General features: G+C 37.5%; 2 protein-coding genes across 4 annotated transcripts; both read right to left on the reverse strand.

Annotated features, from left to right (window-relative positions):
* Positions 1-779: 779 nt before the first annotated feature.
* Positions 780-6,416, reverse strand: LOC113076523 (zinc finger and BTB domain-containing protein 41-like). 2 transcript variants are annotated; one of them, XM_026249216.1, is made up of 4 exons: positions 6,124-6,416; positions 5,231-5,839; positions 2,861-3,837; positions 780-2,385 (listed from the first exon to the last, which is right to left on the reverse strand). In XM_026249216.1, exons 2-4 carry the CDS (start codon positions 5,832-5,834, stop codon positions 1,060-1,062), a joined length of 2,907 nt encoding a protein of 968 aa, XP_026105001.1. In that variant the 5' UTR covers positions 5,835-5,839; positions 6,124-6,416; the 3' UTR covers positions 780-1,059. The 2 variants fall into 2 exon arrangements, with proteins under 2 accessions (XP_026105001.1, XP_026105000.1); XM_026249215.1 differs by having other exon boundaries at positions 6,110-6,416.
* A 754-nt stretch (positions 6,417-7,170) lies between these two features.
* LOC113076525 (zinc finger protein 16-like) lies at positions 7,171-11,522 on the reverse strand. 2 transcript variants are annotated; one of them, XM_026249222.1, is made up of 5 exons: positions 10,892-11,023; positions 10,424-10,599; positions 9,835-9,950; positions 8,790-8,933; positions 7,171-8,547 (listed from the first exon to the last, which is right to left on the reverse strand). In XM_026249222.1, the coding sequence occupies exons 2-5, from the start codon at positions 10,566-10,568 to the stop codon at positions 7,798-7,800; spliced, it is 1,155 nt and encodes a 384-aa protein (XP_026105007.1). In that variant the 5' UTR covers positions 10,569-10,599; positions 10,892-11,023; the 3' UTR covers positions 7,171-7,797. The 2 variants fall into 2 exon arrangements, with proteins under 2 accessions (XP_026105007.1, XP_026105006.1); XM_026249221.1 differs by lacking the exon at positions 10,892-11,023 and adding an exon at positions 11,392-11,522 and having other exon boundaries at positions 7,172-8,547.
* Between the last annotated feature and the right edge of the window lie 177 nt (positions 11,523-11,699).

Consider the following 11,699-nt stretch of genomic DNA (forward strand, 5'->3'; position numbering starts at 1 on the left):
TTTGGACCACTCAGCAGCAGTCCAGTCCTTTTTGTCTCTAGCCCAGGCGAGACGCTTCTGATGCTGTCTGTTGTTCAAGAGTGGCTTGACACAAGGAATGCGACAGCTGAAATCCATGTCTTGCATACGTCTTCATACAGTGGTTCTTGAAGCTCTAACTCCAGCTGCAGTCCACTCTTTGTGAATCTCCCCAACATTTTTGAATGGCTTTTGTTTCACAATCCTCTCCAGGGTGCAGTTATCCCAACTGCTTGTACACTTTTTTTCTACCACATCTTTTCCTTCCCTTTGCCTTTCTATTAATGTGCTTGGACAGAGAGCTCTGTGAAGAGCCAGCCTCTTTTGCAATGACATTTTGTGTTTTGCCCTCCTTGTGCAAGGTGTCAATAGTCGTCTTTTGGACAACTGTCAAGTCAGCAGCCTACATAACTAGACTGAGAGACCTTTCAAAGGCTTTGCAGGTGTTTTGAGTTAATCAGCTGATTAGAGTGTGACACCAGGTGTCTTCAATATTGAACCTTTTCACATTCAAATTTTCTGAGATACTGAATTTGGGATTTAGCTTAGTTGTCAGTTATAAACATAAAAATTAAAAGAAATAAACATTTGAAATATATCAGTCTGTGTGTAATGAACAAATATAATATACAAGTTTCACTTTTTGAATTTTGATGATATTCTAATTATGTGATCAGCACCTATACACACACACACACACACACACACACACACACACACAGAGAGAGAGAGAGAGAGAGAACAATTAACAAAAGAAAGCATTTTTCCAATTTTCCAATCTACATTTATTGTATCTTATATGACAATGTGAAAATTAAATAAGATACTTGAAAGAAATGTCAGAAGTATAACACATTCAAAAAACACTTGGTTTTAAGAAACACCAATCCTTCCCAAATTTCATTTTGGTCAAAATGATTGTGGCCCCTGTTTTCCAAGTAAATGGAATGGAAGTAAAGATTGCGTAATATCAATAACTGCAAATCAATTTAAAATAATATTAATAATAATGACAAAAAAGAAATACTTTTAAACTAAGGGTCAAAATTCTGTGCCAGATCGTAGTCTTTTTCTAGATGGACTACATGGAGGGGAATGTTCTGTAGTGTGAGAGGCGCAGTTAGGAGAGAGCTCAGGACTGTCGGCCGCATGCTTCATGTAGTGCTGGATCATATTCTTTTCAGGAAGGACTTGTCCGCAAGTCACACACTCATGAAGCATACCTTCCAACATATCAACTCCGCTGTCTTCATCCCCAATCTCCACTTCCATGCTGCTTGACTCCACATCTTCATTCATTTCCACCTCTACATCGAATCCAGAGTCATTTTGCCCCTGCAGACTGTTTTCTGATTTGTCCCCCGTCATGGTAAATTCCATTTGCGACCCTGCACACATCCTGTCAGATGACACAACTTCTTTGAAAAATCTCTGATCATTGCTGGCCTTTTTGTGGTAAGTAATTTCAGAAGAATCTGAAACTAGATTATGAGACCCTGTTTGCGAAGAATCCAGTGTTTTCTTTTCTGATTCTCTATTTAAAGGGGCACAAACTTCTACTCCTGCCATCACAGGCAGGGAGTCGAGGTCCTTCAAATCTGAAGACCTTTTCTTGATGCTGTCACTATCATCCTTCTCCTCCTTTAGGCATGATGGTGTTACGGGGCATGTGAGATTGAGAGATGCAGTATCTGATGGACTCCCTAGAAGCGTTTTTTCAACGCACAGTGCATTAGGCTTCAAATTAGAAGTTTTCTGCTGATTTTCTGCTCCTACTTGAGCAGTAATGTTCATTTCCTGATTTGCTACTGCAGCCTGTTCACCTGCCTTTATATTTTCTGCACCAAACACTTGAAGAGAGCCCTGATCTTCTAAAACGGTCCACCTCTTCTTTGAGCTACTGTCATGACTCTGCTCAGGAATGAGTGTATTTGAAGGAATGTTGGTTCTGCAGGACTCTACGGTGTCTTTCTCTGCCTCTGTACTAATGGCAGTGCCGGATGGGACCACCGGCATGGAAACAACACATGGGGCAGATGAGGGCGTTTCTAAGACCAGAGAGGATGGTAAAAAGTGTTTGGAGCTCTGGGTAGGATCTGAGGTAGAGGAGTACTGCGTAGTGGAAACTGGCAGAAGCATGACTAAAGGCATACCTGGAGGAGGCTGTTTATTTAAAGTAAGCTTCCACCTACCATCAGCAGGCTTGTTCTTGTCCCCGAACGGAACCATGTGGACTTCCTTCAAGCTACTGGGGAATGTAGCAGGCGTTGATGCCTGAGCAACTGTCTGGATTATTATGTTAGGAGTTATTCGTTGGATTATTTGTGGAGAGGGACCTGCTTTTGGTTTTGGTTTCTTCACAGCAGCCTGTAAACAGAATTAACAGATTTATATAGCTTGAAGCTCTATAGGCAGGGGTTTTCAAAAAATGTTTTATGTTAAGCATTAATTTTAAATTGCATTTTAAATTCAGAGAACAGTATGCGGTTATCTAATATTTATATTTAATTTTATTTGAGCTTTATTTGTTCCTGTGGCTCAAGTGATAAGAGCATTGTGTTAGCAGCGCAAGGTTGTGGGTTTGATTCCCAGTGAACACATGTTAAGTAAAAAATGTTAGCCTGAATGCACTGTGAGTCGCTTTAGATAAAAGCATCTGCTAAATGCATACATTTAAATTTAATTTAACTTTATTTCAATCAAGATTTTAATAGTTTTAATTAACAATAACAACACTGGAATTAAACTGATGTCAAATTCAATCAACGTGATTTTGATCCATTTTTATTAATTACAAGACACTATGTATACTAAGAATTTAAAAAAGAAAAGAAAAGCTTACCACTGGAGGTGTCACAACTCCACATGTCTTCAGGTGGCTGTCATAACCCTGCTGATGAGGGAAGCCCAGGCCACAGTCCTGGCAGAGACATGGCCGCTGTCCCGCATGCCCTCCCATGTGTGACATAAGCATAAGTGACGAGCGGAAACCCATCCCACATTCAGCACACTTTAGGACCCTCTGGTGAGTGCTTCCATGCTTCTTTAATTCCTCAATGCTTGCAAAGACTTGGCCACACTCCATGCAGCGGATCTCGTCTGTGTTGGAAGGCAAAGCCCCTTGATGACCCCAGCATCCTGTGTCCTTCTTATGCTTATCAAAGTCCTCCTGACTCTGAAAGAAAACCAAACAGGCCATGCACTGGATGCTCTCTGGCTTACACTCGTGGTTGTGGTAGAGAGAAGGCAAACGGAAATGGCGTTTGCACTTCAGGCACGTATACGGTAAGACGCCCAAGTGGGAGAAGCTGTGGCGTAACAAAGAAGCCTTGCTGGAGAAGGTCCGATCACAGTCCGAGCAGGAGAAGATGCCTCTGCTATGCCATTCCAGGTGGCGGAGCAGCGAGTTGCGAAGGCGAAAACTGGTGCCACATTTGAGGCACAAATGTCGCTTCGCCTGTTGCCTGTGCGCTTCGACATGAGCCTTGCACACGTCCAGGTCTGTGAAAATCTGCTTGCAAAAATCACACTGATAGAACTCTTTCTCAAAATGGTTGGTGTCCAAGTGCTGCTGGAGCTGTTCCTCAGTCTCAAAGACGTTTGAGCAAACGCGACAGTGGATGGAGGCCTTCTGGGAGTGGGAGCGAAGGTGAGTGCGGTAATTGACTAACTGGCAGAACTGCTTGCCACATTCATCGCAGCGGTAGGGGCGAACACCCGTATGCATATTTAAATGTTCTCGGAGTAGGAAGAGAGAGGAGAAGGTGAGATCACATACATGGCAGCGATTCTCTTCATTCTCTCCAGATCCATTTGTCTCTGTAATTGAAGAAAAACTTCAGTCAATCATCAGTTATAATGGGATGGAAATTACCAACCAATCGGTGATGTTATGAATTATATACCATCATTTTCCAGCAAAAACTAAATGTTTATGGACTTATTGTTTAGCTATCAAGGAGTTACATAATTGCTGAACAATTTAAAAATAACTATTTATAAATATCTATTTCATTACACTCTTAATGACATTATTTTATATATATATATATATATATATATATATATATATATATATATATATATATATATATAGCGCAAATTTAATTTCTGGAGATAAACATTTATCAAACAAATGAAAGGAATAAAATGTTTTATTATGCATTACATACAGTATGAAAATTTGATATTTATTTTTAGATTTTTAGAAGATCACATTTTATTATTATTATTACAAAAGATTATGTGCTAAAATTAACATTTTAATTCACAAATTATTTATTATGTAAAAATTAACTTCACATGTTCATATATATATACCCTACCGGTCAAAAGTTTGGGATCAGAACAATTTTTTATTAAAAAATGTAATATTGTTAAATATTATGATGATGTAAAATAAAGTTTTTCTATTTTAATACACATTAAAAACTCATTTATTACTGTGATGCAGAGCTGAATTTTCATCATCATTACTCGAGTCTTTAGTGTCACGTGATCCTTCAGAAATTATTCTAATATGATGAGTTATTATCAGTGCTGGAAACTGTTGTTCCTGCTTAATATTTTGTTGGAACCTGTGATACTTTTTCAGTATTCTTTAATGAATAAAATGTTTGGGGTCAGTACATTTCTATTCTTTCTTTTTTCTTTTCTTTTAAGAAATTATTTTAAGAAATACTTTTAAAAATATTAATATTTTGAATAAATGCTGTTCTTATTTGGCATGATGTTAAATGCTGTTAAAAATATATTTGGCAGCCCATCTGTTGCCATCAGTGAAAATTTTACTGATAAATAAGCATTTTTGAAGGATTGTGTGACACTTAATACTGGAGTGATGACTGATGGAAATTTAGCATTGCATTGTAGAAAAAAATAAAATTTGAAAGGAAATTAAAAAAGAAACCATTATTTTATATTGTAATAACATTTAGCAAGATAACATTTTTTTTTTTGTATTTATCCAATACATGCAGCCTTCATAAGCATAAAAGACTTCTTTAAAAAGCATTACAAGTCTTACTAATCCCAAACTTTTGACTGTGTATATGGGTGTGTGTAGATTTATTTAGGAATTTGTTTTTGTGATAGGCAAATAAATAAACCTTTTCTGTGTCAGCAGAACAAAATTATTATTTTGAAATAAGGTAAATAATAAAAGCGTGTATAAATGAAATCACAATCTATTGTTTGGAAAATGATGGAGTACCTGACCAGGAAACACCATCATCATCATCTTCTTCATCATCATCTTCTTCCTTCTCCTCACAATCATCATCTTCCTCCTCAACATCATCCTCAGTCAAAACTAATTCTACATCCTCGTCTGTCTTCTCCTCACTAGACAAAGCATCATCTGTCATGAGACCAGAGGCTTCCTGGCTCAACTCTGAATATTTCTGTTCCTTATTTTCCTTTCCCTCTTTCCCGTTTTGCTCTACGTCATCATGTCCCTGTTCTGTCCCCTCTCGTCTTCTTCCTCTTTTCCACAAATTGCAAATGACTTTATCTTTGTGCTCTGTGGAAATGATTTTGGAATTGTTTTGAGTGGTTTCTCCATTGCTTGAAGAGTTATGTTTGAAGGGAGTGGAATACTGATGGTCCTGTAGAAAGCTTTTGTCCGTCGATGCACTCGCAACACTGCAAGCTTCTTCATAACAGTTTGCAGGAGTTTCGGTCTCTGGTGCTTGCTTTTCAGTGACATTCTGGGTGGGCAAAATGTTCTCTTTAACACTCTGTGGCTCACAGACTGGAAAATTCCAGTTTGAAAACCCCAACTCTGTCAGCTGGATGTCGAGGGTAAACTCTGACATGGTGCCTTGAAAAGAAATAGGAAAAACTGTCTGTGCAAGTTTGTTCAGTATTACTGTCAAAACATTAAGGCAATTAAGGGTTGTAATTATTATTATTATTTTCCATTATTATATACATGACATTACTAAGGTGGTGTTATAGCAAAAGAGGTATATTCTGTTTGCAAAGAAATTAAGCAAACAAAGTGTCTACAACATTTAAGATGAACTGCATGGCTTAAAAACATTTTGCTCTGTCAATGCAATCACTACAGTAAATACAGAAGCAAGCTTACTTCGTTCATATTACCTAGAAGTCTTCGACGAGCATTTGAAAGCAGCTTCGCTTCAGGATCTAACGTTACTGTTCAGGAATGCAACAATCAATCCCAGATCATGCCGGGTTTATTAACTGCTCAGCGACATCTATTAGGACAACAAACCACAAATGTATACTGCGTGATTGTAACTGTTGCCAGTGTTAAAATGGTTTAGTCACGAATCAAGCACAAATCAGGTTGAGCAAGCATATGTAAGAAATAAGGTGAGCCACTGTCCATCCGATACTTCCGGTATAAAATGCTGGAATATAATGTGGATGTTGCCATCTGCTGGAGGGAAGCGTTAAAGCTGCTCACATCGGACGTGTTTCTCTTAGTCCTGGTGACCCCTGATCTAAATTGTAAGTATTAATATAATTATATTATATTATTTGATTTACCCGTAGTAAAATGTCAGGTGTAGAGATCCTGGATTCCACAGTTTTCTCACAGTCCTCTTTCAGTTTTTTTTTTCTATTTTTATAATCTAGAATGCAAGAAAAATGCATGTTTTTTTTTCCTTTCTTTTTTTTTTTTTTTGCCTCAAGGTATTTTTATTATTCTTTTTGTTTCCTCTAATGTAAATGTATGGGTTATGATGGCAACTAAAACTGGTTTTGCTCAAAGTTAGATTTCGCTAGCTTTTTCAGTGTCACGGAAAATCATATACCTGTCCATAAACACGCTTTCCTGAAATCATGTTGTAGTTAATCAAACAAGCTTTCCTTAACCTCTTAAGTTCTATTCTTACTCCAAGTATGCTGAGTTTGCTCTTCATAGATACAGATATTGTTCTTGTGAAACAGATGTTCAAGCTGATCTTTTTTAAACGGCAAATGCATTAGTGTGCAAAATGATTATGCAAATATAATATTAAATGATTTTTCATTTAATGCTTCACAATTAGGCTGTAATGTTATCATTACCCCAGAATGATGTATGGCAAAAAAGGCAGAAACTTTAATGTGTGATAGCGATAATTAATCATCATGAAAATTCTCTAAGGGTGCACCATAAATAATAATAAAACACTTTCAATTAATTAGTCAGACATTTACTTCACTCAGACTTCACTTCATCTCAGTTGTGTGTAACATTAAAGTTCAAGTCAAATGTCAAGTCATACCTGTAAAAAATAAAACATCGGAAATCAAATTTAGTCTGATCTCGGCAGAAAACATCATTTAGTAAATCTTTCCATTCACCACTGTATACACTTCTAAAAAATAATGTAAAAACAATAACACATTATATTCAGAGATTAGAAAACACTTTAAAATTTTCCTGAAAAAATAAAGAAAACGGCATTATGAAGCCTTAAACAATATAATGAGGCTTTTCTATGGGTTTCTCTTGATGGTATAAGTTACAACATGGTTACCCAAAAAATGAGAATTCAGTGAGGGTATGAATCCTTTCCATGCCAAAGCGAAGTACAGATGTCAAGATACAATGAACTCACTACCCTTTGAGTTTCCAGTTTTCAAATAACATGTTCACATAGTGTTTATCTCTCAAGGGTCACACAGTTGAAGGATCCTCTGCTATGTTACAACTTAAAATCTAAAGTGAACCCTGCCCCCACCTACTTTTCCATACACTACCCTTTTTAAATTGAATTTGTCTTCTGTTAACATACACCCACGAAATTCTCCCAAGCTGAATTATCTCTTTCCCACTGGCTTCTCTTCTTTTCCATGACTCTGTTGATGAGCCTTCAGGTTACTTTCTCTGCCAAAGCTTTTTCCGCATGTGGGGCAAGTGTGCCGGCCGGCACTGTGTGCCCTTGCCATGTGGGCCTCCAGCTGCTCAGGTCGGTTAAAACTCTCTTCACATTCTCCACAGGCGTGAGGCTTGCGCTGCGTGTGCTTCTCTTTCTTATGTGCTCGAAGCTGCGCTAGGTTGGGGAAAGTGAGGTCACATTCAGTGCAAGGGATCTGCAGAGCTGCTTTATCATCTTCTGCCTTGGGCTCCTGGGTAGATTTGGCTGGGCGTCCTCGTCTTCCTCCTGTCTTCACTTCAGCTGTGGCTGGTTTTGCAGAAGCATCTTCTGAATGGTTGGTTTCCTCAGGTTCCTCTGCTTCTGCCTCATTATTCTTTTGCTTTGCTTTCTTCTCAGCTGGCTCAGTTTTTGGTGGTCTCCCTCGACGTTTTACGGCGGCACTACCGTTGCAGTGCCTGTCACCTGCATGGTTCTCCTGATGTTGCAGGAGCTCTGCCTCTTCTTCAAATCCCCTGCCACATTTACCACATCGGTAGGTCTTAGTGGAATCCTCTGGATCTTCTCCGTCCATGGGCACGGGGTGCTGGGCCAAACGATGGTTACGCAAGAGTCCAGGGCTTCGAAATGTCTCGTTGCATTCTTTGCAAACAAACTGACGTTCAGGACATACTTGCCGCCGATGTGTTGTTAGCTTGTGGAAAGAAAGTGGCTCATGTTGAAATATTAAACAGGCTTACAATTAGAATCATGGCATATGTACAATACATAGCTGGCCATGCTCTCAAACACTACAATAACAATGGCATAACGTTTTTAGTGACTGTATATTACCTATTTTGGTAATCAAGTAAAATTTAGAACAATACATTTTTATGCAGTACAAGATACTTTATATTCAAAAATCAAGCATTTTGTGTTTAAAACTCCTCTTACCTCTGAGAATGTGCGGAAACATTCTTGGCAATGTGCACATTTGAAGGGCTTGTCCTCCTTGTTGTGGGTCGACTGATGTTGTGTCAGTTCCTCAGAGGAGGGGAAGGTTCGATCGCACACGTAGCATGTGAAAAGAGTATCACACTGTTGATGCAAAGACAACAGGTTTGTGAATATACACTGAAGCAAACTAAACTAATTATAATTTTTATTTTTTTTAATATAACATGTGAATTCACATCACACAAAAGTATCCATCCAGCACAATGTTTTAATTAGACTTAGGTTATTTATATATTTGTTATGTGTGTGTGTGTGCAGTGTACACGTGTGTTTATTGCATTAGTTTCAGTCGTTTTGCCAGAAAAGTCATTTATTTGGTACACAGGTTAAGAAACTGATTTTGCTGCAGAATATGTTGGCAGTTCATTAATGAAACTCAACAAAATAGGAATGTAATCACCAAACAAATGTAAACAAGTGTAAAAGAGTGAAGCCAGTGGTGCTTTTCAGATTTAGTGGGAATAGGATTTACATAAAGTAAAAAGACTGTTTCTCTCTCTGCAATCCTACTTTATTAGTCATTTCATTTGGGTTAATGGACTGCTTGCAGCCGTGCACCAACAAAAAAATATATCCAATCATCTCTAGGGACATCTGCAAGCTTCTGTGAAACTCAGTGGTGTTACAAAAATGCTTTAACAACAGACACAAAGCAACACATCCACTCTCAATTTTGAAAACTGATACTAGCAAACTAAACTGAGAAACCATTCTAGAGTTTGAACCAGAAGGTTAATATTTTTAGAATATTAAGTATATTAATTTTGTTCTGATCTTCTGATTTTGATGATGTTCTGATTTTGTTCTTAGATTTATTTTATCCAAAGCTGCTTACAAATGAGGAATATCAGAAGCCAGAATCTAGAATAGTGCTAGAATCTAGTAATAATATTATCTAGAAGTATGACCACATCTACTCAAATCAAACAGTGAATGCTGTAAATATGTGCTATGCTGCTTTCAAAGTAATGCTTCAACTAACCTGTTGAAGCTGCTGTTTGTACTCTTCCCGATGACTCTTCTTCATATGCCTTTCCTTGGCTTTTGAGTTGCAGAAAGTAATAAAACATTGAAAACACTGGAGGCTTTCATGCTGGTCTGAATACAGAGAGAGAGAAAGAAATTTAAACACCAGTATGGGAGGCAAATGCTTATTACATGTTTATAACCAAACTCTATACCTAATGTTACATCAACATATAAAATGGGCTAACAGCAGACATTAAAAAAGCATTTAAAAGTACAAAAAGAAGAAGAAAACGGATTTAGGATTTTAGGAATGTGATTAAGTATAGCACTATATTATTAATTCATTAATATATGTGTCCTGGGGTATTTCACTAATCCTGTTTTTTTTTTTTATTATTATTATTATTATTTATATCTTACTATAAGACTTAAAAATATATTTTTTTCCATCCCGGCTTTTAAAAAATGCAAAACACCATTCACCATTACACTATTTGAGAACTGGCATAACACTAGCTTTATGCAGCAGGTGCCCATAAGAAACATACATTTAAACCCAGAAGTCTTTCCATAACTGATCTAGGATATTCCTTTACACTCACATGACTGGATGACAGGAGGTGGTGCATGTTGCTGAATGGAGGTGGTGTAGGTATCCTCAATCTTCTCAGAGGGCAGTTCATCAGGGGCAGCAGCCTCTCCTCCGCCCATTACTATCTCCTCTATATTCAGTATGTCAGAGTCCATTGTGAGGGGTAAAGAATTCAATGTATGCCTGCTGTAAATACAGAAGAGATGACAGTCAATCAATCTAGCCTATGTATACAAATATGTAACTTAAAGTAAACGCATTGCAGTTGCAAGTATCACAAAAACTAGTTTATACATTTAAAAAGCGCCACTCAAATTATTAAATAACGTAAGAATGCAACTAAACCATTTTCTACATCAGTTCTCAGATATAAGTTTTCACACTGCGGCTGAATGAGCAGTCACCTGAGCCACTGAAACACAACATAGTAACGTTAGACGTGCTTAGTAACATATATATTATAACGTTATATACATACCTTTGTTTCAAACACTAAGAGCTCAACTTCACGGCATACTAAAAATGTTGTTCATAATATAAAAATATAGTTTCATTTTAGAAAACGGGGTTAGGAGACCAAACGTCTCCAATCGCGCGTTTTAGAGCCGCCTACCGTTTGTTCGCATTAACTAAGCTATGCTAAGCTAAATGCTACTAGCTAAATGCTACCAGCTAACGAGGCCTACAGCTTCTGTAAACCAAACAAATGCTAAGTAGCTAACTAGCTCATTGCGTAAAGTGTTAAATTAGGCCCACTATCAATGCATCGAAACCGCTGTAAAAAAAAAAACCTTTAGCTGTTTGAATTTTTGTATTTAGCTACTATTACATTAGCCAGCAGCTGAGTTCGAGGTTGAACTTGGTGCAGACTAATATAGCCAAGTTCGCTGGCCAAAAACAAAGCCACAAAAAGATGGGAAATTTATATTTTTAGTTAATTAAATTTCAGTCTTAAAAATAATGTAGCAGAACCCTTACCTTAAAGAGAATATCCTTTTTACCTGGAGGGAAAAGGCATAGGCCAAACGTACATCTGAAATAAAGGGGGCGCAAACGTGTAGTCAGTGACCCGCTGTTGAGACTGAAAAAAAAAAAAAAACCCTGAATCACGTGCCAAGGCGTCCGCTGTACTTTCAATTGTGTTCATAGAAGAGCAGAACAGGTATCTAGATGGCCTGTTTGTCGTGCAAAATAAGTTAATGGCTTCTTAAACGAGATAACAGTGTTAATTGCGTGGCCCTTATATAAAATAATTAAAATAATTGCATATCCAAAGAGAATAACTA

The sequence above is a fragment of the Carassius auratus genome, unplaced genomic scaffold, assembly GCF_003368295.1.
Source record: "Carassius auratus strain Wakin unplaced genomic scaffold, ASM336829v1 scaf_tig00020643, whole genome shotgun sequence".
Taxonomy (NCBI): domain Eukaryota; kingdom Metazoa; phylum Chordata; class Actinopteri; order Cypriniformes; family Cyprinidae; genus Carassius; species Carassius auratus.

Excerpts from the sequence above, each read along its gene's own strand:
- LOC113076523 (XM_026249216.1), bottom strand. The coding sequence starts at position 5,834 with ATGTCAGAGTTTACCCTCGACATCCAGCTGACAGAGTTGGGGTTTTCA. Across the intron at positions 3,838-5,230 it reads TGATGGTGTTTCCTGGTCAG|AGACAAATGGATCTGGAGAG; the intron begins GTACTCCATCAT and ends CTTCAATTACAG. Across the intron at positions 2,386-2,860 it reads GAGTTGTGACACCTCCAGTG|GCTGCTGTGAAGAAACCAAA; the intron begins GTAAGCTTTTCT and ends TTCTGTTTACAG.
- LOC113076525 (XM_026249222.1), bottom strand. The coding sequence starts at position 10,568 with ATGGACTCTGACATACTGAATATAGAGGAGATAGTAATGGGCGGAGGA. Across the intron at positions 9,951-10,423 it reads ACCTCCTGTCATCCAGTCAT|ACCAGCATGAAAGCCTCCAG; the intron begins GTGAGTGTAAAG and ends CTCTGTATTCAG. Across the intron at positions 8,934-9,834 it reads ACAAACAGCAGCTTCAACAG|TGTGATACTCTTTTCACATG; the intron begins GTTAGTTGAAGC and ends TTGCATCAACAG.